Source organism: Accipiter gentilis, chromosome 9 (assembly GCF_929443795.1).
Source record: "Accipiter gentilis chromosome 9, bAccGen1.1, whole genome shotgun sequence".
Lineage (NCBI taxonomy): Eukaryota > Metazoa > Chordata > Aves > Accipitriformes > Accipitridae > Astur > Astur gentilis.
The window spans coordinates 13,796,006-13,818,613 of record NC_064888.1 but is presented as its reverse complement, the minus strand read 5'-3'; the positions used below and the strand labels follow the sequence as shown (position 1 = coordinate 13,818,613).

Here is a 22,608-nt window from a genome sequence, read left to right as displayed (position 1 = left end):
AAGAGTTGGGCTATGATACAGAATGAGTAGGAAGAAATGCAAGTGAAATTTACCAAATACCTACGTAAATTAGAATTAATGCACTGAACAGATTCAGTTTAACAAGAGTGGGCTGATTTGAGAAACTGATTATGATCTGAATATTAATTTTTGAGGACAGAGAAATAATCTAGAAGCATTCAGAGACTGTGTTTTTGTACACATCATAACATTTTAACTCATGACTGAATTATTACAGGAAGAGGTTCCCATACACTGCCTGCACTCAGGTGTCTGTCTAGGTGCACAACTTTTTTTTTTTTTTTTTTAACTGAAGGGTAACCTATCTGAAATACATTTGTATTTACTGTGGGATTAAGGGAAAGCTGCTTTGGAGCTTCCTGTATCTAGATCCATGCCATTTCTTATTTTTAGACCAAAGACTTTCTTCAAAGAGGATAACAGTCAATGGTAAGATCTTCATTAACTTATCAGGGTAATACCTGGTTTTAAGTAATTCACTTAAGTAAGGCATACTGAAAACATTCCACTATCAATTTCAAGAATAGGTTGTCAACCCTCAATGATAAGAATGGGAAATTGTAAGAAAAGAAGCCTGAAAATCTTTAGTCATAATACAGGAAGTCTTTGAATATTAAACAATGAAATGGCTACACTTGAGTCATCTTAATGGTATCACATCCTGATGTCTTCCATTAGAACCATTACAAATTTTAGGAGCTGACAGCTTGAAAATCTTACTGGGGGGAAGAAGTGCAGCTGAGACAGATGAAACACTGAAAGACTTCAGAGTATAGTCACGAGAAAAATAAAAGCTCTCTGTCTTGTGAGGGTTGTAAAACATTTTTGTTGTGTTCTGTTCTTCCAAGAAGCATGTACAAATTGAGAATGAATACAAAGAATGATTCATATCGAGCTTAGTGAACAGCAATATGGTTGCGGAAGAGGCAGGAGCTAAAGGACATTTGTACAGGCAACACAAAGCCCAGAGCAGGACAAAGGAGTCTGACTAATCACAGTCTGCAAGGAAGGTGAAGACTGTGCAGGACAGGCACTCACGACTGCAAGCACCTGGTTCTAGATTTCAGTAGGAAACCCTGGATTCCATAAAACCAGTGACAAAGCCTACCTGGATTCCCAAGACTTCCCTGTCTTGCTCATTTGCTTGCTTTACTGGGCTTCCATTTGTGTACTGGGCCATGCTCATGTGGTTGCTGCTAAATGCTTTCTCCTAATCCTTTTGCCTCTTCATCGAAGGAGTAGAAACCCATATATTCACGTTTTCCGATCCAAAGTGCTTTTTTATGAGTGTTTAACCAGTACGCTTACCTGATGAGCCACTTCCACAGATCCTCCTGAGCACAGACCTACCTTAGAGAAATGGCCAAACTCCAGCTGGATTGCTTGAGGTGACAATAATCTAGATGTCTAGTTCACGTAATTTTGATATTATATATGCTATTAACATTCATTCTGAAGAAAAATGCAAGACGATACGTTTCAGTTGCAGTATTTTATTTTCTGTATTTGTCTGTGTATATACAGAACAAATGTATTTCACAGTTTGTTTCCAACTTTTCTGCTCAATTATTCTGTATAAATATTAGCATACGTGACTAAGGAAATCATACTTACGTGTCAATACCCGGAAAGGACACCAATGAGGTAACAGTTCATAAGAAAAGGGTTAAAAACACCTGTACATATATAATTTTATAGGCCATTTTCTAAAATTTTGGAAACAGTGATAAATCCACCCTTTGGTAGAGGACGGTTAAGCCTTCAGCGACCACCCTAGCTGTTGAAATGTTTGTCCAGTACGCGAACGGAAAGCACGCGCTGTTGACCACATTGAACTTGGAGTAGATCAAGAAGCTGGAGTAGTTTCGATATCAAAACTTGTCTGGCAACGCCCTGAGAGCTGCGGCCCCGGTGTGTGCCTGGGCCACCAGTTGCCCTCCGGCTGCTGGGAAGGACTATCCTTCTGTCGCAGGTGGCGAGCGGTGTTTGCTCCTTTAGGGAATCCCTTTTAGGAAGAACACCACCAAAACGCTGCTCGTTGTTACCTGCCGGGGAGCGTCAGCCTCGGAAAACATCTTCTCGTCCCGAGCCCCGGTCTGTCGCTGGGATTCCCGGCCGAAGGTGTCTCCACCTCCCCCCGCCCCCCCACGGCCCCCGCCGCTCCCTGCGCACCCCCGTGTCTTTTCCCACGCAGAGCAGCCGCCTGCCGGATCGCCACCACAGGATGGGCTCAGGCGCTACCCCCGCCCCTTCTTTTTTCTTTTCTCTCCTTTCCTTTCCGAGGCTCCGCTCGCCGTAGCATCCACCCTCCCGAGGGGTTTGCCTGGATCATTTATTTATCTTGTGCGCATTAAGAAACCACCATTAGGCTTTGGTGGGAGGCGCCTCACTTTCTGCGCGCTAGCCTGCCTCCCTTGCGCTGCGATAGGAATACACAATTGAACAGAAGCTGCAAGCTTGGCAGGAGCTGCCTTCTGCGTGCCTATTTATTTGCCGGATCCGGATTTTTTTGCCGACTGGGTCATTGCCGCCTCCCTCCAGGGCTTCATCTTAATTTTTTTGTCCGTCTGTGTGTGGATTTTTTTTTTTTTTTTTTTTTTTCCTCCCTCCCCCCCCACCCCCCCGCCCCGGGAACCCTCGCCGGAGTTTGGATGCCGGGCCGGACTTAGCGCGGGCGCGGAGGAGCTGCGCGGAGCCGTGCCTCCTGCCCCCGGGCCCCGCCCGCGGATCGGCCTCCCTGGCCCGGCGCCGGCCGCGGGTTGGCCGCGGGGCCGCGGAGTGGCGGGTGCGCTGCGCCGCGCCGCCGCCTCCCCGCGGAGCAGCCGAGGGATGCTGCTGCGCTGCGGCCGGGCATAGGCAGGAGCCGAGCGGGCGGGGGAGGGAGCGGAGGGAAGGAAGCAAGGAAGGAAGGAAGGAAAGACGGAAAGAAAAGGTCTCCCGGCCCCGAGGGGAGAGGAAAAAGAGGAGAGGCGAGCAGGAGCGTGAATGTGAAGGAATGTGCCTGCCCGCCGCCGGAGCCGCACGCTTGGGATAAAAAAAAAAAAAAAAAAAAAAAAAAATCGAGGAGGCTGATTCTTGCGACTTATTACCCGGAAAAAAAAAAAAAAAAGGAAAGAAAGAAAGAAAGAAAGAAAGAAAGAAAGACCTGAGAGCGGAGGGAGAAAGAAGAAGGCGAGCGAAGAGGCAGAAGCGCGCAGCGCAAGAGGAGGGCGCCCGGCGGATGGCGCGGCCGTCCCGCTGACTCCGCGGCCGCGGGAGGCTGCGCGGGGCACGCCATGCCGGCGGCGTGACCGAGCGGGGCGCTCCCGCCGCCCGCTCCGCCGCGCCGCGCTCCCCTGCGCTCCCCTGCGCCCCGCTCCGCTCTCCTCCGCCCCCCCTCCGCCGCATGCCGCCGGCAGCCGCGGCGCGCTGATGCCCCGGGGCCGCGGCGGCGCTGCGGACGGCCCCTAGGATGAGCGAGGGGGCTGCCGGCGCCGCGGCGCCCGGGGCGGCGGAGGCGGCGGCGGCGGCGGCGGCGGGGGGCCCGGGCGGGGATGGGGCCGGGGGGCCGCCGCGGGAGCTGCGCTGCAGCGACTGCATCGTCTGGAACCGGCAGCAGACGTGGCTGTGCGTGGTGCCCCTCTTCATCGGCTTCATCGGCCTGGGGCTCAGCCTCATGCTGCTCAAGTGGATCGTGGTGGGCTCCGTCAAGGAGTACGTCCCCACCGAGCTGATGGACGCCAAGGGCGTGGGGCAGGACCCTTTCTTCCTCTCCAAGCCCACCGCCCCCCCCCGCGGCGCGGAGACCACCGCCGCCGCCACGCCGCGGCCGCCCAGCCGCGTCAGCCCCCGCCTCACCACCATGAGCCGGGCCCCCCCGCGGCCCCCCGGCACCCGCGGCCCGGCGCGGGGCGGCCCGCGGCCCACCGCGGCGCGGCACCCCGCCGCGCCCCACACGGCGCCGCCCGCCAGCGGCCCCCCCGGCCCCGCCGGCCGCGGCGCCCGGCCGCCGCCCGCCGCCCCCAGCACCCCGCCGCTGCCCGCCTGGCCCACTGCGGCACACGCTACCTCCTCCTACAAGATCTACGTCCACGACTCGGCGCCGTCCTGGACCTTGTCTCCCTTCCAGGAGTCGACCACCACCACGCCCGAGGCCAGCACGACCCCCAAAATCCGTAAGTAGAGCCAGCCGCGCCGCGCCCTCGGGGCGCCCCGCCGCCCGCCGGCTGGCGTCTCGCCGGCAAACCCCGCGGGTCGCCGGGCGCCGGCCGGGCCGGGCCGGGCCGGGCCGGGGCGACGCCACGCCTCGCTCGGAGGCTGCCGCCGCCGCGTCTCGGGGGGACGCGGGGCTCCCGGGCGGTTCTGCCGGGCGGGGGGCCGGAGAGCTCCGAAGTTTGCGCTTCTTTTCTCCCTCCCCCGCTTGCGCCGCCCTCCCCCCCGGCGAGTTCCCCGCTTGTGTGATGGACGGTGAGGCGGGGGCAGCCATTTGAGGTGACTGGATTTCGCTGTGGTGTTTAGGGAAGACGCAGAGCCCCCTTTCCCCTTGGAGGCTGGGCTGCGGAAGGTATTTAGGAGGCGCCGGGAGGCGTCTGAGCGAGAGGGACAACTGGCGGCCCCCAGAAGGGGCGGTGAGGAGGAGGAGAAGGAGAAGGAGAAGGAGAAGGAGAGGGGCTCTCGGGAGGCGCGGGCTGGGCTGTGCCCGTGCCTTTCTGCCCGTGGGGGAGTTTGGCTTTCCACACCGTCGTCTGCCTTGAAAGAGGGGAGAGCGGGCTCCGCGAGGATGCTCCCTCCGTCCCAGCGCCCGGCTCCCGAAAGAGCCGCCGCCAGCTCCACCGGGATGCAGCCCTGGGCACCCCGCGAATATGCAGACGCAGCCAAACGCTTTTCCCGGCTCCCTTGTGTAGCCGCGGCACCGTCTTGCCGTAACTGACTCTTTTTTTTTTTTTTTTTTTTTAAGCAGAGGAGGGGGCTAGTTCCCCGATTGATGCTCGGTGGCTGGCTCTTCCCACCCTCCCAGGCACGAACCTAAGGGTTCTGGCTAAATCTGAAAATTCATCTGGGCCGGGTGCATCAACTTTCACCTTCTCGTAAAGGTTAATTATCTAGGACGAATGCGGTCCGTGCCAAAAGAACTTCTGTGTGGTACTATTTAGTGAAATGCTCCGTAATACTGTATCGTAGTAATCTTCTGCGTTTTCTTGGATGCGGTAGAGGAAATGGGAAGCGGCATGTCCTCCATTAACTCTTAGTTGCTTCTGCTAGGAACGTCAGTTCAATTGAATGCTACCACCTGGATTGCTTTTACAGCCCAAGGCTCCCCTTTTGCGTGCTAGCGTACGGCTATTCTGCTAGCAGATTTTGTTAGCAAGTCATTTGAACTTTATTTTGTCCATTAAATCTGTTTGCTGATGAGCCCCTGGGCAGAGAGTATCTATCTGCAGAGCGAACTGTTCTTGTGAATTGACAAAATTGGGAGAAGAACAGCAAAGTGTATGCGTGGGTGGGTGTGCAGGTGGCGGATGGCTGGGAATGATTACGAATAAAACTATCGCTAAATCAGAAGAGCAAACAAGGCAGGGGCTCGCTTCCCCAGCGTCTGCTATAGTAATTGAGAGAGAACCGTCCCTTACAGGTGTGTCTGAGCCCGCTTGCTCTGTAGGTGCAACCTAAGGAAGTCAGATGTTACCAGAAGGAGAATCTTTTGTGGAGCTGAACCCTACCTGTTTCACTCAGGTGTAGGGAGCTGTATAAGGCACTCTTTAAAAACAGAGCAGCAAAGGAAGCCTGATTTTCAACCTGTGTCTCTGTTTTCAAGCCCTGTGTGAACCAGATACGTTACCTGGTGTTTCCAACTGCAGTGACCTGTGCGTGTCTGAAATGCTGCCTGGGCTTGCCAGGTGGGATCCGTTCGGGTCTAAACGCTCCCTCGCAATCTCTTCCTTTCTCCCCTTTCTGTCTTTTTTTGGGTATGTAAGAGAAATCCACAGCAATTTCCGCCCCTCTATGCCGTCTCCTTACGAGGTATGGAAGGCAAGAATATCCTGATTAATAAATAATGTTCAGCTGGCAGGACTCTCCTTCATGCAAGACACACAAAGGAAGAAGAAAACCCACAACCTTAAAATGTTCCTGGCAGTCGCAGAGTCTCGTAACTATTATTTGTTTTAGGGAGACTGCTAATACCTTTTACAGCAGGGTGTTTCCCCTCATTAAATACAGCTCGGTTATAGGATGAAATGCAAGAAGTGCAAATCCAGCAGAAATTGACCCTGTTTGGGCACATTGATAGCAGAGATTATCATTAATGGGAGATTAAATAGATTACATAAAAAAGGATTTGAATTTGTAGGGCATGTGGAAAATTTTTTTTAAAGCCTACAGCTGTACTTTCCTGATACATACATAAGCATCTCTGAGTATACATGTGAAATTCTCTGAGGCTGCAGTATCCACTGGAGGGGAGAGGGAGGAGAAATGCAATCTTTCTGCCATGAACTGCTGACATGGTGTCACCCCAGAGCAAGTATCTGCATCTGCCACTAACAGCTCTTAGGAAGAAAGGGAATATTTTGCAACAAATCCATCCTCATTTCCTGCATGCTCCTTCTGTGCCCATTGCTCCAGCTGCTATTGAAATGAAAGTCATGGATCCCGTTGTACCCTGTGAATACAAATCTGACATGGCAAATCTGATGCCCCAGCTTTCAAAATAGTGCACACCCTTGCGTGATCCTCTGGCTTGGCAAGGCACGTATGTGGGCAGGAGTTCTTTAGCATCTTGCAGCTTTTAAGGAAAGAAGCAGCTGTCTGTCTTTATACTGGTTCACGTTGCAGTTTATTTAATTGTTTTAACATGTTAAAAAGGGCTCAAAATACGATTGAGGAAGATGGAAGGCGAATCAGGATTTATTTCTCCTGAAAGCTGGATGATTGCCCACCTGAAGTAAATGTTGGTAAAGCCTTTTCTCTGTGTGTGTATTCATCTGAGGAGATGTTGTGAAATCTCTCTTTTTTTGTGGGTGTGCATAATGACAATAATTCTTGGTTGTGTTTCACTCAAAGTCAAGCTATCTGTTAGCTGTTTTGAAAGTTCTTGATGAAGATCCTTCAGGTTCTGACTAAGCAAAAGCCACTTACTCATCAAATCTCGCTCTGTGTCTTGTGCCTGCGTGTGTTTCTCGTGATCACGCAGAGACTATGGCTTTTCAGCATGAGCCTTTTTATCCAGTGCTCACATAAAAATCAATCACTGATTTAGAAGGATAGTCCAGCCTGTGGATCAGAAAAATCAACCAACTGACTGGAACATACCAGTGAAGTTTTATTTTTATCAAGCCATTGGGTTCATTTCTAAAGAGTCATGCCCTGATTTTTCCAATATGCATTTTTCATGGTATTCTGGGTTCTTCAAATAATGTTATTATCTTTAAATTGAGATACTGTACTTATAAGAATTCCTGTGTGAATTCAGCTATGAAATAGCACTGTGGTTTCTCTTGTGTTCATGTCACCAAAGGCTAATGCAGAGAACTGAGGTCGGGCAGGTGGGGCTCAATTAATGCATAGTAACCAGGGAAGGAGATGTTACAGAACTCTTAATCGATACGTCTTGTGAAGTCCAACTGCAACCTTTTTTTTATTGAGTCCAGACTGTAGCCTGAGTATACTTTGATTTCCTGCTAAAGATTTCCTGGTCCAGTCGTTTATCCTAGCCGTATCTCTGTCTGTTAGTAATGCACGGCATGGGTTCAAGTAACAAGCATCTGGCAGATGAACTGTTACCAACACTGGCATTTTGGTAAAAGCTGTTTGTTTTATTTTGCACTGACTCAAATGTCTTTTTCACATTAAGGATGACACTTAGATGCAACTGCGGGGTTTTCACCAACTGGAAGGTGTTGTGGGAGGTGCCAAACCGTAGTAAAACCAGACCTACTCTTCCCAGAGCTCTGAAACATTCTGCCAACAAATGACATGTATCTGTGAACACTTCGCATTATGATCATGAGCTGTCATTGAAATCGAGGGGAGCACACGTGACTGTAAAGCACGTGCCTTTAACATTGACTGAGATTAATATGTCAGTTATTTATCAATTTGTAATGCATCAAAAGCTGTTGAATTGGAAAAAAATTACTGAGGTGAACAACTGGGAGTTCTAGAACTATTTGCTTCTTCCTTATTCCCACTTACTTTCTATTCACATACCATGAGTCAATGTACCGCAGACATGATTAGATTTGTGTTTCCCGTCTTAAATACTTGTCAGCAGGAAGGCTACCGTCAAGATAAAAATAATAAATACAGGATTGTAGTCACATCACTAAAGTGGAAATTACTGTAGTTTTATTTTATTTTTCATGTTTTACAGCTATAACTTGCTTCATCTGTTTCATTTAAGCTGGATGACACTGGACTTAATTCTGTTTTCCAGTTATAATTCCCATTGTAGTTAGGAACTAGCGCAGTTATCACTGAGTAAATAAGTCCCACTCACAGATATGTACGTTGATTCTCTTCAGATATATTTCCTCTCTGTTCCTTTTATTGAAGTGTTTGTTGGAATCCCATTCCCTAGGAGAGCTTTCACAGCACTGGTATGATAAGAGGAAGGGATATGGCTGAAATTACTCCATGCTGCCTTTTAACCCTGAAGAAAATTCTTTTGGGGGCTGCAAGGATTCTCATTACGCTGATTTAACCTGTGATCACTGATAAAAGCAAAGCTTTGCATTTTATTTGGCATATTTTTTTAGCGTCTGTACAAGGACATTATGTGATATATTATATGTTGACAACAGAATACCATTATTAAATTAAAGTATTGATTCATTGCAAAGTATTACGCTAAAGTAATGTCAGTGGTTTGTCTAAACCCACAGAAAATGGAAATTAAAAATTAAAGGACCTGTCTCTATCTACAGCATTGTGTCTACTGTTGCAGTACATTTATCATCTGACTCATTGGTTTGAAACCTCCTGCAAAGCCCAGTAAATACATGGATTGGTATGGATTTGGCTTTGGCTTTATCTTTAAATTCTATAGCTCATGTAGCTTTCAGGAAGTACCTAAAACATGCTGGGGTTTGGGTTTGCTGATTTCTTCCATGACTTGTTTGGAAACAAACTGCACAAGGGAAAGTGCCTAGTAAAATCAGGTAGGACTACCCGGTCACCAAAATAAATAAATAAATTGAAATCGGAGACTTCTGTATGTCTCTGAGCCTGGTGATTTCTCTTTGAGATTCTTTGTAGTTTAAACAAGCTTGCAATACTCCAGGCTTAACTGTGCACGCGTGCACACACGCAGGCGCACACACACACAATACAGGCAGGTATTTGTGCCTTTGCACGGTACCTATTGTCGAGGAGGAGGATCAGGACCTCGGAGACTGTTGTAACTTCAGGACCAGTCTTCGCTAAGCAAGTTAACTACTTTGGTTGTGCTGCTCGTCCTTGCAGTGTAGTTCAGAAAAGAAACCCGGAGGTTTCATTGTAGCTAACTAGACGGAATACCAAGTTAAAGTGCATCTCTTTTAATTTGGAAGTCTCTTTCAGGTTCTACTGTGCGGAAGGGATTTGCTGTCACTGTTACTGTTGAGGATAGGTATAGTGAGTTTTGGGTTTGGTTTTTTTTTTTTTTTTGCATTAGAAGAGTAGACAAAAGAGAGGTAGGAAAAACAACAGGATACTTTGTGTTATGGAGATGATTTCTTACTCTAAGGGACTTAGTTCTTGGATCGATATAGGGAGGGTTAGAAGTGTCATTTAATAAGGCGGCTGTGCTCCAGATCAAAACTGGGACTGTGTTTTCTCATTGCCCGGAACTGAATTTCCAAGGCGGGCAGCTCTTAAACCTGCTTTCATACTTTTACTTTGCCCTTCATACCTAATCTCAAGCCACTCGACCGAGTGAAGTGCATCTTCAGTGGAGGAAAGTAGCTTCCTGTGAGGGCTGAGCAGATGGGCTTGCCAGGCGAGGGCACTTCTGACCAGGACAAGACCAAGGATGAGCGTTCAAATGGCTTCTAGTAACACACAGAGAAAGTAAAAAGTGCTTTTTGAGTGTTTTTTTTACTTTTTATCACACAGGTTTCTGGGGCCCCTTGGTAAAATGCATTCGAGAGGAGAAAAATGAATAAAGCAGCCATGAAGAAAATTAAAATAGCAACTGCATTTATAAATTTCAGTGTCCTTTTCACAGAAGAAATACCTAATGGGATCAACTCTTCCTGGTGAAATTTGGTGATAGCAGGGAAAATTGCATTTACTAAATGTTTATTGCTAATTGTGGAAATGTTTGTTTCTGAATCTTCATCAATATGCTCAATATTACTCCAGTAACGTTTAAAAACGGTTAAAAAAAAAATTAAAACCTACAAAATTCTTCCAATATTCCATCTTTTCTGTCCTCCCAGGGCAGTATTTTGCATTTCCAAAGTTGTGTTTCTCATGTAGCATGTAAATAGGCTTCCATGACTTTCAGGTCTTTTTTACAATGTATTACTCCTGATTTTTTTTTTTTTTTTTTTTTTTTTTTTTGTGGTGTAGTTCTGATAACTTCTGATAATTCACTTCATATCATGTTTAACAACTGATTTTTTAAGTCCAAATTGCTTTATGTTTTTTCCTCAGAGTAGTTTGATTTTTGTATTTCTGCAAGAATTAGACCTTTGGGAAAAGCTTGGGTAGAATGGGAGAGGCTTGCTGTCCAATAAAAACATAACTGGGTAAAAAGATAAAGTGAAACTTTGGTCTGAAATACCTGAAGAAATTCCTGCTTTAGTCCCTGTAAATGAAGCCCAGCAACTTGAAAGTTTCCTCGTTTTGCTTTAACATCTCCTTTTTGTTTGTCACTTTTTGGTTTATGGCTTTTCTTTTCCTTTTAAAATTTGAATTAGTCTCTCGGCAATTCTACAGGCCCTACAGTTGTGTCCCATTCCCCCCCCCCCCCCCCCCCCCCCCCTTTGTATTTTATGCTCATAGGGAAGATGCACATTAGCAGTGCATATATATTGGCAACCTAGTAGATGCTGTTTGTAGAAAAGTGAATTAGTATTTTAATCAGTGTAAAAAGGCCTTTCACTGAGGCATTTGTAACTTGTTTAGCAAAGAATTGAGGAAAAAATATCCTGATAGTATTCTCTGTAGAAGTTGTGCTGAATTAAATAGTTTAGTCTCTTTGGTTTTTATAATGAGATTGCTATATGGCCCAATTTTGCAAACATACAGGCCCAATTTCAGGTGGCGAGTGATGCATTTTCTCTCTTTTGTGGAGTTACGCATCTGCAGAATCAGGGTCAATGTATGTGAACATCTGTGTGATTAAATGTGTTACTGTGTGTCAGATTGCAGTGTGAATGCTTACAAAACATGCCTGTGTAAATAACTGTACATCAGCTTTGAAGTGCTACTTTTAAAAAGTTGTCAGCATTATTTAAATGTGCTTATTAGAACTGAGTTTCCATTAGTGCATTTTCTTTTCCTGTGTGTGCTTAGCGCTACCATGAAATATATACCATTAACCTGTTTATTCTTTGCCTGAAATAAGTCCTGCAGTAAAATCTTGGTGTTCTGGGGGACTGTAGTTGCTTAGCTGTAGACTGTCACAAGACATGTGGGTCATGAATGTTTTTGCATATCACTTCTAAATGATTTCCTTACCTGATTTTTAATTTTTTTTTTTAATTATTCCAGAAAATAATAGTTCTGGGTTTGTACAGTTTTTCTCTGTATTACTTCCTCAGCTAGGTATATGCCAACACTGACTTTTTCCTAAAGCTTATAGGTAGAAAATGTTTTCTAAAAGATTAGTGATGGCAAGTTGTGTTTTAAGATTTAGTTATTTTCTGGAACTAAATTATGAAATTATCTTCACATTGTTCCCTTCACAGCATCATTACTGTTAAGTTTAAGATTCTAGTTCAGTAGGAACTGAGCCTTGATTGCTGGTTGTTACCAGATAGAGGGGCTATAGCACCATGTAACAGCAAACCATTAAATTAGTATTAATAGCAAATAACCTCTTTTCCAGATCTGATTATTCTCACTGATGTCAGAACTTGTAAAGCGAGCATTTGAGATAAGATGGGGTTATTCTCTTGGAAGGGCTTTGGTGGTCTGTATGTACTGCAATGACAAGGGCTTTTTTCTAACGTGGTTGGCAAGGAAGGTAGAAAATGTACAATCTAGCCTGTGGTTGCTGTGCTGCTTCTAACTGTAACCAGGATTTTAACAAAACCAAAAAACTTGTATAAAAAAAGTGTTGCTAACCTGCAAAATTGTGCTGCATTGTGCAATGCTAGTGTTTACTTATGTCTCCCAGTTTAATGCATAATAAAATAGCCTCTCCAGTAGTGTGCTCAGAGTGGCTGAGAGGTGTAGCTAGGTAACTTTCTCAGTGGCTGAGTAATACTATTGAATATTAAAAAGGATGTAGGGAATCTTTGTTTCCTCTCCCCCTGGTGAATTACAGTAGAAGTGGTCAGAGGGTTATCGTTAAAATAGTACTAAGCTATCCCAGGAGTTTTGACTTGGGACTGACTGTGTAATACTTGCAAAAACCGATCTATTCATTGTCTTCCAAAGGGGTGTGCTTTGTTAGTGTTTTTTTAAGAGTAGTGTTGTGCAGAGAGGAAATTAGTTTTCTTGTTCAATCTGTCAGTGAATTTACAAAAGAGAAGCAGAGTTTTTATTTGAAACCTAGAGATAAACTGCACTGAAATGGTACAGTGATTTTTCCTGCCATTTAACAGTATGAAATATGAAGACTTTGCACCACCAGGGTTCAGTGGGCAGTGGGTTCAGGAACTTAACTGAGGGGATTATTCTGATGAATGTCAGTGCTCCTGATTTAGAAGGGTAGAGGTACTTTATAATTATTTCATAAGTAGCTAAACCACATTAGTCTTTAGCCTGAAATCTGGCCCAGCTACGTAAGGGTCATAGTGTTAAAGTTCAATCCTCTCAATTATTATTATTATTTTTTTTAGATAACTAAAAAGCCAAAATGCCATGCATAAATACATACAGCAATGACTTTTTCCTTAAGCAGTTTGGGTTTCTTTTGCTTTTAGATTTCAATCTTTATTTTATAACTTATGTTAATAGAGCGTACCATACATGTCACAAGATCAGCTGCTTATTTACAAGACTGTATCTCAGTGTAATAAAGTTGATTGTAATTAGTTTCCATCAATCACAAATGTTAGCCAGAAAAACATAGGTTGCAAACTAAAACAAATGATAAACTGTAGTATCTAGCAGGTGAAAATACTCGTTGAATGCTGTTTCTGAGTTTGTAACATACACACCTCTAAATTCACTGATGATCTCAAAGCAACGTAGAAATGATGCCATCTTCCCCCAGACTGAAACTACGTACTTCTGCAGCAGGTTTTCATAATGCACATAGGCTCTCTTCCTACCAAAGCTACTCTGTTAGAAGGTTGTACCTTTGCCTCAGCTAATTACCTTCTGGGCTGTGAAGATGACGACCTTGATACTCATAATGATAGTAAAAACAACACAGAAAGTGCAGCGTTCACAGGATACTTTTAGAGTCATAGGATTTACAGTCCAAAGGCTCGTTTGTACTGGGGAAGGTGAACATTTGCCACTTGGTGACTACTGTCACCTTGCCTTAGAGAAGAAGGGTGGTAGACGGGCGGTGGAGATGATGGGGTGAGCTGTACCCGTCCTGCACTTCGGCACAAGAAGCTCTTCAGCATGGTTCAGCCTGATCTGGGAAGACACAGCCTTTGCCTTGGCTCTGTCAGCATCAACTGTCCTGAGTACAGAGGGAAAGAAGTCTTTCTAATATCTTTTCATATCTGGAGCACATTCATTACAGAGGCTTACTTAGTCCTAAATGAAAAGCAAGAATAGTAACTTAATATTTTAAATTGGTTTTAGAAATATCTGCCTGCAATAGGGAATTCTTACAGGTTTTAGTTCTTGGATGGCTGGATTTAATCTGAATATATGGAACTGAAAAGTTAGTGTGCGATATGTTTAAGAGGGGAAGAAGAAAGAAGAGTCTGATATTGTAATTGTTATTCCATAGGAGATTGAAGGAATCACTTGCATCTACTGAATTGCAGTAATAGGGTACACTACGAGGCTTGATTACACCATGTGTTTACATACATTTGAAAACTATCCTCTGTTACTTTGGCAGATGTAGGGGATTTGTAGCCAGCCACAGTTTCACTGCTCTAAGGTGCATCTATAAATGTGAACAATCACAGTTTGAGTAGCTGCTGAGTAACGGCTCCTCATTCCCAGTTTGTTTACAGTGCATATTTTGGAAATATGAACAGGTATTTATTCCAGTTTGATAATAATTAAAATACATTTATCCCTGATTTTAACAATGATCCTGGCTGGTGGGTGATGGAGCTGTAGAAAATGAAGTGTATTGGACAGGCCTAAGCTAAACGTCCTTACTGAAAAGAGAGTATTGTGGGGAGGGTCCTACAGTGAGGATGAGGTATGCTAGGTGATAAAAAGATTAATAATTCTTGTGAGATATTTTATTTGCATATGGTGAGAATCTTGTCTGTTTAAAAGCAGTGTGGGTTTATTAGGGAGCTTATTTTTTTAAATGCTTTTAAGAAGATACTGTAAGATTATATCTAATTAATTAAATACATTACATTTGAATTATTTAATTAGAGATTATTTTTTAACCATCCCTTAACATTCTAACACTCTCTTAATATTTTTTTTTCAGGTTTTTAATCCTGTTTATGAATGCAATCTATATGACAGCGTAGACTCTTGGATTTTTTCCTTAACAAATACTACTTCAAAATAAATTTACTATATTCTGTGTAATGAAATAGAATTAGATTCTCAGGAACTCATCTCGTCTGTAACTGAGTATTCAGTGGGAGCTGTAGGCTGCTCTGCAGTTCTGTAAGAATCACAGCAAGAAGCAAGATAGACCACAGACAGGCACTAGATTGAATGTTTTACATGAGAACTAATAATTAAAGCTTGTTAAAGAATTTAGGGTCCAAACATAATGAAGCTCTTCTAATTATCATCAGATTTTGGTCCATCTCTGCATTGGCAAAGAGGTAATTAAAAGCTTCTAAGTTCAGTTCAGCTCTGCATAAATGAAGGTTGGGATAATCAAAACACATAAAGGAAATAAGAGGATATTAGATTAAATTTATGGGATATGCAGTTTCATTAGTAGTTATGGAAAATAAGCTGATGTAAAAAAAAACAACAAAGCAAAACCCCAAACATAGTATCAGAGATTCAATGTTATTTCATGTCTTTGTTAGTTACTTTATATAATGATTTCCTACATTACAGAACAAAATAACTTTTCCCACTAGGTATTGAAAAACCATATCTCGTAGTGCATAGATGGAGATTGTGTGAAGGCAGTGCTCAGGCTTGAATAAATTTCTGTGCTGGACTATTGTCTTTGGAGCTCTGCCTTTTGTTGTTACAACTGAATGAAATTACCTTGACTTTCTACTTCCACCAGAAAAAGGGTGACCTTGACAGTGTAGAGCTGTTATAATAGACAACTGCTATAGAATGACGTCATTTTCACAATTTTGGCTTGCTTATTAGTCTGCAATTCATCCCCAAAAGTTGTTCAACTCTCAGAGCAAGTAACAGACCATAGATTACTGGAAGTTAGGAGACCAGGAGTGGTCGCTTCTTTTCCTCAAGCTTGCGTTTTCTTATTTGTGAAATGAAGACATGGTGAAGACGTACAGATGAGAAGCGAGAGGTGTTTTATAGTGAACATTCAAAAAATAATCAGGAAATACACTTCACAAGTTTATTTTAAATTTCACAAAATACCTGATATCCTTGATTGTGCCGTTGATTGTGTGTATGATCATTTTCAGTAACTTTCTGATAGTGAAATCTATTAGACTTTAGTATTAAAGAGGAAGGGATGGAAGCTTTTTTTTTTTAGGTTTTTTTAGGTTTAAAAGTGTATCTCCAAATATAGCCAAGTTACGTCCCTGAACAACAGGGGTGTATCTGACAGCAGGGCAGAGCTGTGAGACACCCGAACAAGCCAGTTATTCTAGTTCATAAGTCTTTATTTTTGTCCTGCAGTGAGTTGCATCAGGTTTGAATTTGGGACACTCATTAGGCCAAAACCTTCCATTATGACAACCCCATTTAAATCTTTTTAGCTTAACTTTATAGTCAGTTGTCACCGGGAATTTTAGTAACTACTATGTTTTATATTGCTGTCTTGTTATATTTCAGAACTGAAGTGTTATTGTTGCCGTATCTCACATTGAAAGGAAGAAACACTTTCAGTATGGTGTAGTCTTCTATAGATAGAGTCAAAATGCTCTCTGAGTAGGTGGGATCCTTAGCCAAATCCAAACCCAATGAGATAAGTGAGAATAAGTGGGCTCTAGCTAACATTTAAAATAAACAGTTACGAAGGAGTGACTTGCTTCGCCTAGTCTGTTGTTCTGCATTTGCTTATAGTTGACTTTTATTAAATGTAGCTATGCTGATCTCTTGAGAAAAAAAAATATCTCTTCTAACAATAATAAGGTATTTACTAGAGGGGGCCTTAGATGGAGAATGAGACAAGGTTTGTAGGAGAGGTACTCTAGTCGATTAACACAATTAGACAAAAATTGGCAAATGCTTTTTCTGTGTCTGTTTGGTGAGGTGATGTAACTGATTTCCTTTTCACTTTTCAACCTCCTTCCAATAGCAGGATTCTAACACCAACAAAGTTTTAGGATTTTTTTTTTTTTCATTAACTGAAAATGTTTTTCATAACTTGAACTGATATGCTTAGATTTGGAGTGTAAATAGGTAAGTGTGAAAGCTTGCTAAGTGTTGTCCTCTGCTTATTTATCCTGCTGTTAGGTTTGGGGTTTAAAAACAATGTCCGTATCAGAGAAACTTACTAAAGGTGGGTAAGAAACTGTTTATCATCTTCAAATTCTCATATATTCAGATGGTCTTAGTAGTTTGGAGAAAGGTTCAGTATCATTAGTTATTACTGAAGATTAATACTGTGTTGACACCTGGACGTACGGCCCCAACACAGACGTTCGCATTGAACGCTCACTTGTTACGAATTTCAAAGCCTATATGAAATGATTTATACTGGTGCTTGAAAATATGTTCTGGTAATAGCCTTTTTTAATGTCTTTAGGACATATAATTGCCATTAAGTGGCATAATCTGCTGTTTGGAATGGAGAGCTGGGAGTATTTTGGTTGCGAATAGTCTAATGAAATAGATGGAAAACGAGGACGAGTAATGAATGGATCTGTACTAGTAACAACCAGCTTGGGCTCGGCATCTGATTTATGACTGGAGTATATGGTGTGCACCACCTAAGGTGGGATGTCTTTTCCCCGGGCGGTCATGGGGTTGCCGACAGGTAGTAGTCTGTCTGGGGACTGATCCTGTCCCTGCTGAAGTAGTACTAAACCTATGTTAATTTTAATAGTAGTGGACTAAGCCTGTGGATCTTCATTTGTTACTGCTGAAGTCAGTGGAAGGTCTGCACGTGGCCTGATACAGGACACATTCAAACTCTCTCAGCTTGGCACCATCGTCCCCGACTGGAATACCCATTTTACTGAATGGTGGGCTAGTACCTGTGTAGAAGGTCTTTGACAGGGTTTTTATATTATGCACGACTCTCAGTGGTTCTGTCAATCTTGATTTGGAACGCTTATATCATAATCTCATTACATGAACATCAAAGCACTAAAAAAGTTGGCGGTTTCAGATGGTTTTGCTTTAAAAATAACGTAAAAGTTAAATCTTTCCAAGTGGTATGCCCCCTTCCTTTCCACATATTTCAGTTGTGATCATGTGGCAGGGTGCTCAGTTGGTAGTCAGATAAGCATTAGGAGAAACTAAATGATTTTTGTGGGGATCTCGATTTGAAGTGGTTGCCTTGCCTTGGATTTTTCTTGGGGATCCGCAAGTGCAGCTTTGTTAATGACGTTTGTCATTTGTAAAGAAAGCTGCACTGTAAACTTCAGGTCTTAAAAGGAAAGAGTATGTAAAGAATAAAACATGAAGTTTGTGAGATAAATTGTTGAGGCGAGGTAATATTTACCCATTTTGTAAGTTAAGACAGTATTTATAATCTGAACAACCACTGCACTAATCCTGGAGAATTGAAGACCTCGGTAACTGTTTTGACCCAATGTTTGCTCTAGTATGAAACAAATGGCTAATGTAGGTAGACTCCTGGTATCCCAAACAATCCTGCTTGCGTCTAGTATTTTTTGTGGGCTTTGTGAAGAGGCGTGGGTGGTTAGAATTTCCCTTCAGAAGTCTCAATTCGAGAAAAATGTCTGTTCTTCAGAAAGTGACGTCATACAGTTTTGCAGCTTCAGGTTGAAACAAGTTCTACAAGAACTGAACTTCCAGAGGTTTCAAGGTCATTGCTTAATAAGAATTTACATTAAAAAAAGGTGGAAGTCTCAAACTCTTTATTAAACAGTTCAGAAGAAAAAAACCCCACAGTTCTCCAAAGTCCCAGGTACTTTCTCTGTAAACTGTGTGAAACTCTACCAAATGACCGACTTCTCATAGAGACAAGCAATTGATGGTGTAACTAGTATGCATAGTCACTGTGAAGTGCATCACAGAAAGCATGATTTTTAGATGATTTTGTAAATGCATGTAAAGTAAAAAAAAAATAATCACATGGTATATTTGTGAGTTTTTACATGAAATCAAGATACTATCAAAGGAGGATTTGATACTGCACATTTTTAAAATTAACTAGTTTTGGGCTTAATCTTGCAATAGGCATGAGTTCTGATATATTCTGCTGTATTTGCTTCTCAAAGCACAGACTGTAATAACTATATAGAAATTTCATTGATGGTTCTGTAGAATCTTTTAAATAGGGACATGTAACAGTTATTCCCAAGTGATGTATTATTTGGAGGACATGTACACAATAAACCTAACAGCTAACAGAAGCTGTCTTTCCTCATTTCAATTTTTTGATGTATGCTACGCTACCTATGCTTTACTGATGCAGTGAAACTGTGAATGCTGTTTTCAGTGTTCTGCACTGATTCTTCCATTGCTGCTGTTCATTTAAGCTTTTCCAGAAATACCCAGAGAGAACTGGATGGCAGAGGTAGGAGCAGAAGTCTTGTGCTCAGAGGGAACGAGAAAGATTTAGACGCTCAGGACATCACAAAAGCCAGTGGAATTGTATGTATTGTGAAGTTTTAGCATACTTTCTCGTAGGCCTAATTTATTATGACAAAACGCCTGCTAGTAGGTGAATTGTTGAAGAGCTAAGAAGAAAATTGCCCCAGGATGATGCGCTGTGCCCCCAGTCAATTCCTCTTGTGTTCTCCAGCAGGATCCTGTAGTATTTCTCCCAGGGATTCTGCTGGCATGGGTGGCAGTACCAAAGTGAAAGAAATAATAATGAGCTAGAGAAAGAATTCCACATATCATGGGCCATTTCAGTGGATCTTTTAAATTTCCCTAACAGAAGGATTTCCTAGCCAGTTGAACATGTTGTTTTGTCCATGCTACCTCTGCACTCTTGAGCTGAATGAACATTTCGTTGTCGTCATCGTTACCTAAGCGCGTTATGCTCCACCACCCCTGAACCTTGTGGAAAAACTGCCAAGAGACTTGAACAGAGAATCATGCTCCCAAAGATTGTGTTCACCATAATGGTGCTCAAAACATTCTTATTTTCCTTTTAGTATTATTTAATCTAAAATGCTAGTTTTCAAAGAATAATATATCGTGAAGGGCACCCATGTCTTTTAAATTTCTACCTAATAGGAAAAGAATTATAAATTCACAGTATCTTGCATAATTACTATGAAAGTCCAATGATGGCATTGTGTCTTGCTTGTTTCTTGCCCTGTACCATGTCTTGCCTCAATTTCTATTTCTCTGCTGCTTGCTGTTGTTAGAGTCAAAAATACTGGTGCAGGGAATGGCAAAACATAAATTTGATACTTGTTTCCAGTTAAGCAGAGAATAACTCTTCCCTATTCAAAACTTGCTTAATTTTGAGAATTATTTTTATGGATCTTTTCAAGTCTACAAAAATCTTCTGAAAGTCTTTGGAGAGAGAAGTATTTGGAATATCTTGGCCCACCTTTGTGAGAGTCAAAGGTGAAGTTTGGTGTCTGTTCATGATTATCTGTTTGTTCTGGTTTTGTTTTTCTATTGGATTACATTTTATTTTTCAACAAATGCCCTGGAATTCACAATGAGCTTTACAAAGTCATCTTCTAGAACCTTTTCCTGATGCTTCATTTATGTAAGGTCTTCATTTTCTCTGTAAGTGGTTCCTACTGGAAATACAAAGTTTGTAGCAGATGTTTCTCCATCATAGTCTGTGGTAAAGATCAATGCACAGAAGTAATTTATTTTATCTTCAGTATCCATAATTGATGCCTGATCTTTTAGTGGAGCATCTGATTCTTTCATAGCCTTCGTGTGACTGATGCACTTAAATGCCTTATTTATTGCCTTTACCTAATAGCTCTTAAAATTGTCTTGGTTTCCTGAATAATTTGCTCAGGCTAGATTTTATTTTTGAAAGGATGTATTGTCATTTAACTTGTTATCTTTCCCTGCTGTGTTTGTTCTCTCTCTCTCTCACAGGGAGGAAGAATTCCATACCTTCCTAGATTAGATTACAATGTTATTTGAAATTCTTGTATTTTATATTCTTAGGCTTTCAACCTTCCATTTAATTTTCTTCCTTTTCCTTTTTTCCAGCTTCCCCAGGCTTTTGAAAATCTTTACCTATTATTGGTAATGGCTGTTGTCTTCCTTGTCATCCCCCTTTTCTGAGCTACATCATACTCTCATGTATCAGCTTTTGTTTTCTGTGAGAACTGACTCAAAACTGATCACCTGATACCCTTTTCTTGCTGTTCCAAGAAGCAGCTGTTTAATGTGCTGAAGATTTTGGTGCTAGAAATAACAAAATATTAGACTATAAGAATACAATCACATTTTCCCCTGTTTACTGCGTTCCGTGATCTTTTAAGTGGCCATGGTGGGGGTGAAATTTTTTGTATTTGCTTGCATCCATCAGGTAGAAAGTTGTTGAGTTACCTGCTCTCCTCTGAGTCTTTCCTTACCTTATTTCGTGAGGAAGAGTTTGAAGACTTTTTTGCAGCTTTAACAATGTTTGAGTTCCTGTCTGCCAGGGTTTTCTTATGATCATTGCATTTAAGTGGGTAAATTTTATATTATCGTTACATGTTGAGAGTGTATTTGTTGTTACATGTGGGGATAAAATATTTGAGAATGACCCCCAGAAATTATTGTTTTCTTCTAGCAATATAGATCTGTCTTCCAAATTCTAGGTTGTGATTCCTTAAATTACATTCTTGGTATGAATATTTTGCATAAGCATGGCATTTTCCTAAACATTGCGGAGTGTTCAAGTAGATGGATTCATGCAGTGGGCCCTTCCAATAAGCAAGTCCTTATCCTTCATGTTCCTTGCCTGTTCACACGTGGCTGTGGATACTTCTGGGGTGCTTTTGCATCTCTCTGCCTGACCATCTGAGAGCTGTAATTCCAATTCCTTGAGTTATTTGTTGACCGAGCAGCAGTCAGAGCAGTCTGACTTTGATGAAGGATCAATTTTCAGTTGGTTTCTTCCTTCAGAAGACAAGATCCTCATTTGGAGAAAATGCCAAGGATGCTTTAATATGGCTTCCCCCTTGTTGCCACTTCTCCACTTCCTTTCCATTACAATATATTGGGTTTACAGCTGCCAGATTTGTCTTCTGAGGACCAAATATATCACTGAGATAGTCTAAATCACTCTATCCTCTCCTCAACATATGGGGTAGTTTCTGTCTTAATTCACCTATAACTGCTTCTTGGTTATATATAACTTCTCTTGGATGTATGTACTGCTACGCTTTTTTACTTTGGATATTTGTGTTTGTGGGTGTATGTCTCATAACTTTAATAGAGAAAAAGATTATATTTTTTTAATGGTTCTCCACCTAATTTTTTTAATGACCTTTCTTCGCTTTTGATCTTTATCTAGTACTAAAAAATTCTAATATAATAATTGGGTGGAGGGGATGTGTGTTCTGAATGACAGATGTCTTCAAAAATGTTGCTCCATCGTTTTAAAAGGGGTCCATTTTCCACTTAATGAGTTGTCTGGGCTTTATGATTCTTTTCTGCTTCCCAAGGAATAATTTAAACTTCCCAGAGTATTTCTTTTGATAATTTAGTGCCTTTTTCACACTTTACATCTCTGCATTTAATGTTCTTGCTGTTTTCCAGAAGTTACGATTCAAGTGAATATTTCAATGCGTTACGAACTGTAAGAAGTACAGCAGGTTGCCTTTATTCCTTAGACATGGTACTAACTAAGCTTTATATTGATGAGTAAATTTGTAGTGGCTTTATTTTTCTCCTGAGCAGGTAACTGAGTGAAGAATAACACCATTTTGAAAGAAAAAGCCGTTTACATTTTGTTCACATTCCTCAACATTTGGAAGAAGATACAGCAATATTGTACTTAAAAGGACAATACAGAATACTAAAAATAGAACATTTTATTGCATATTAGGTAGTAGCATATTCTGTTAAATAGGATAGTGG

At 42.2% G+C, this 22,608-nt stretch overlaps 1 protein-coding gene across 2 annotated transcripts in view; it reads left to right on the top strand.

The window, feature by feature from the left end:
* The first annotated feature begins 3,178 nt into the window (after positions 1 to 3,178).
* NRG3 (neuregulin 3) overlaps positions 3,179 to 22,608 on the top strand; it is a 430,409-nt gene continuing 410,979 nt past the window's right edge. For both annotated transcript variants that reach the window (XM_049809693.1, XM_049809692.1), the window contains exon 1: positions 3,179 to 4,175. In XM_049809693.1, coding sequence (XP_049665650.1) covers positions 3,473 to 4,175 — 703 coding nt within the window. In that variant the 5' untranslated portion in view covers positions 3,179 to 3,472. The remainder of the gene's footprint in view (positions 4,176 to 22,608) is intronic.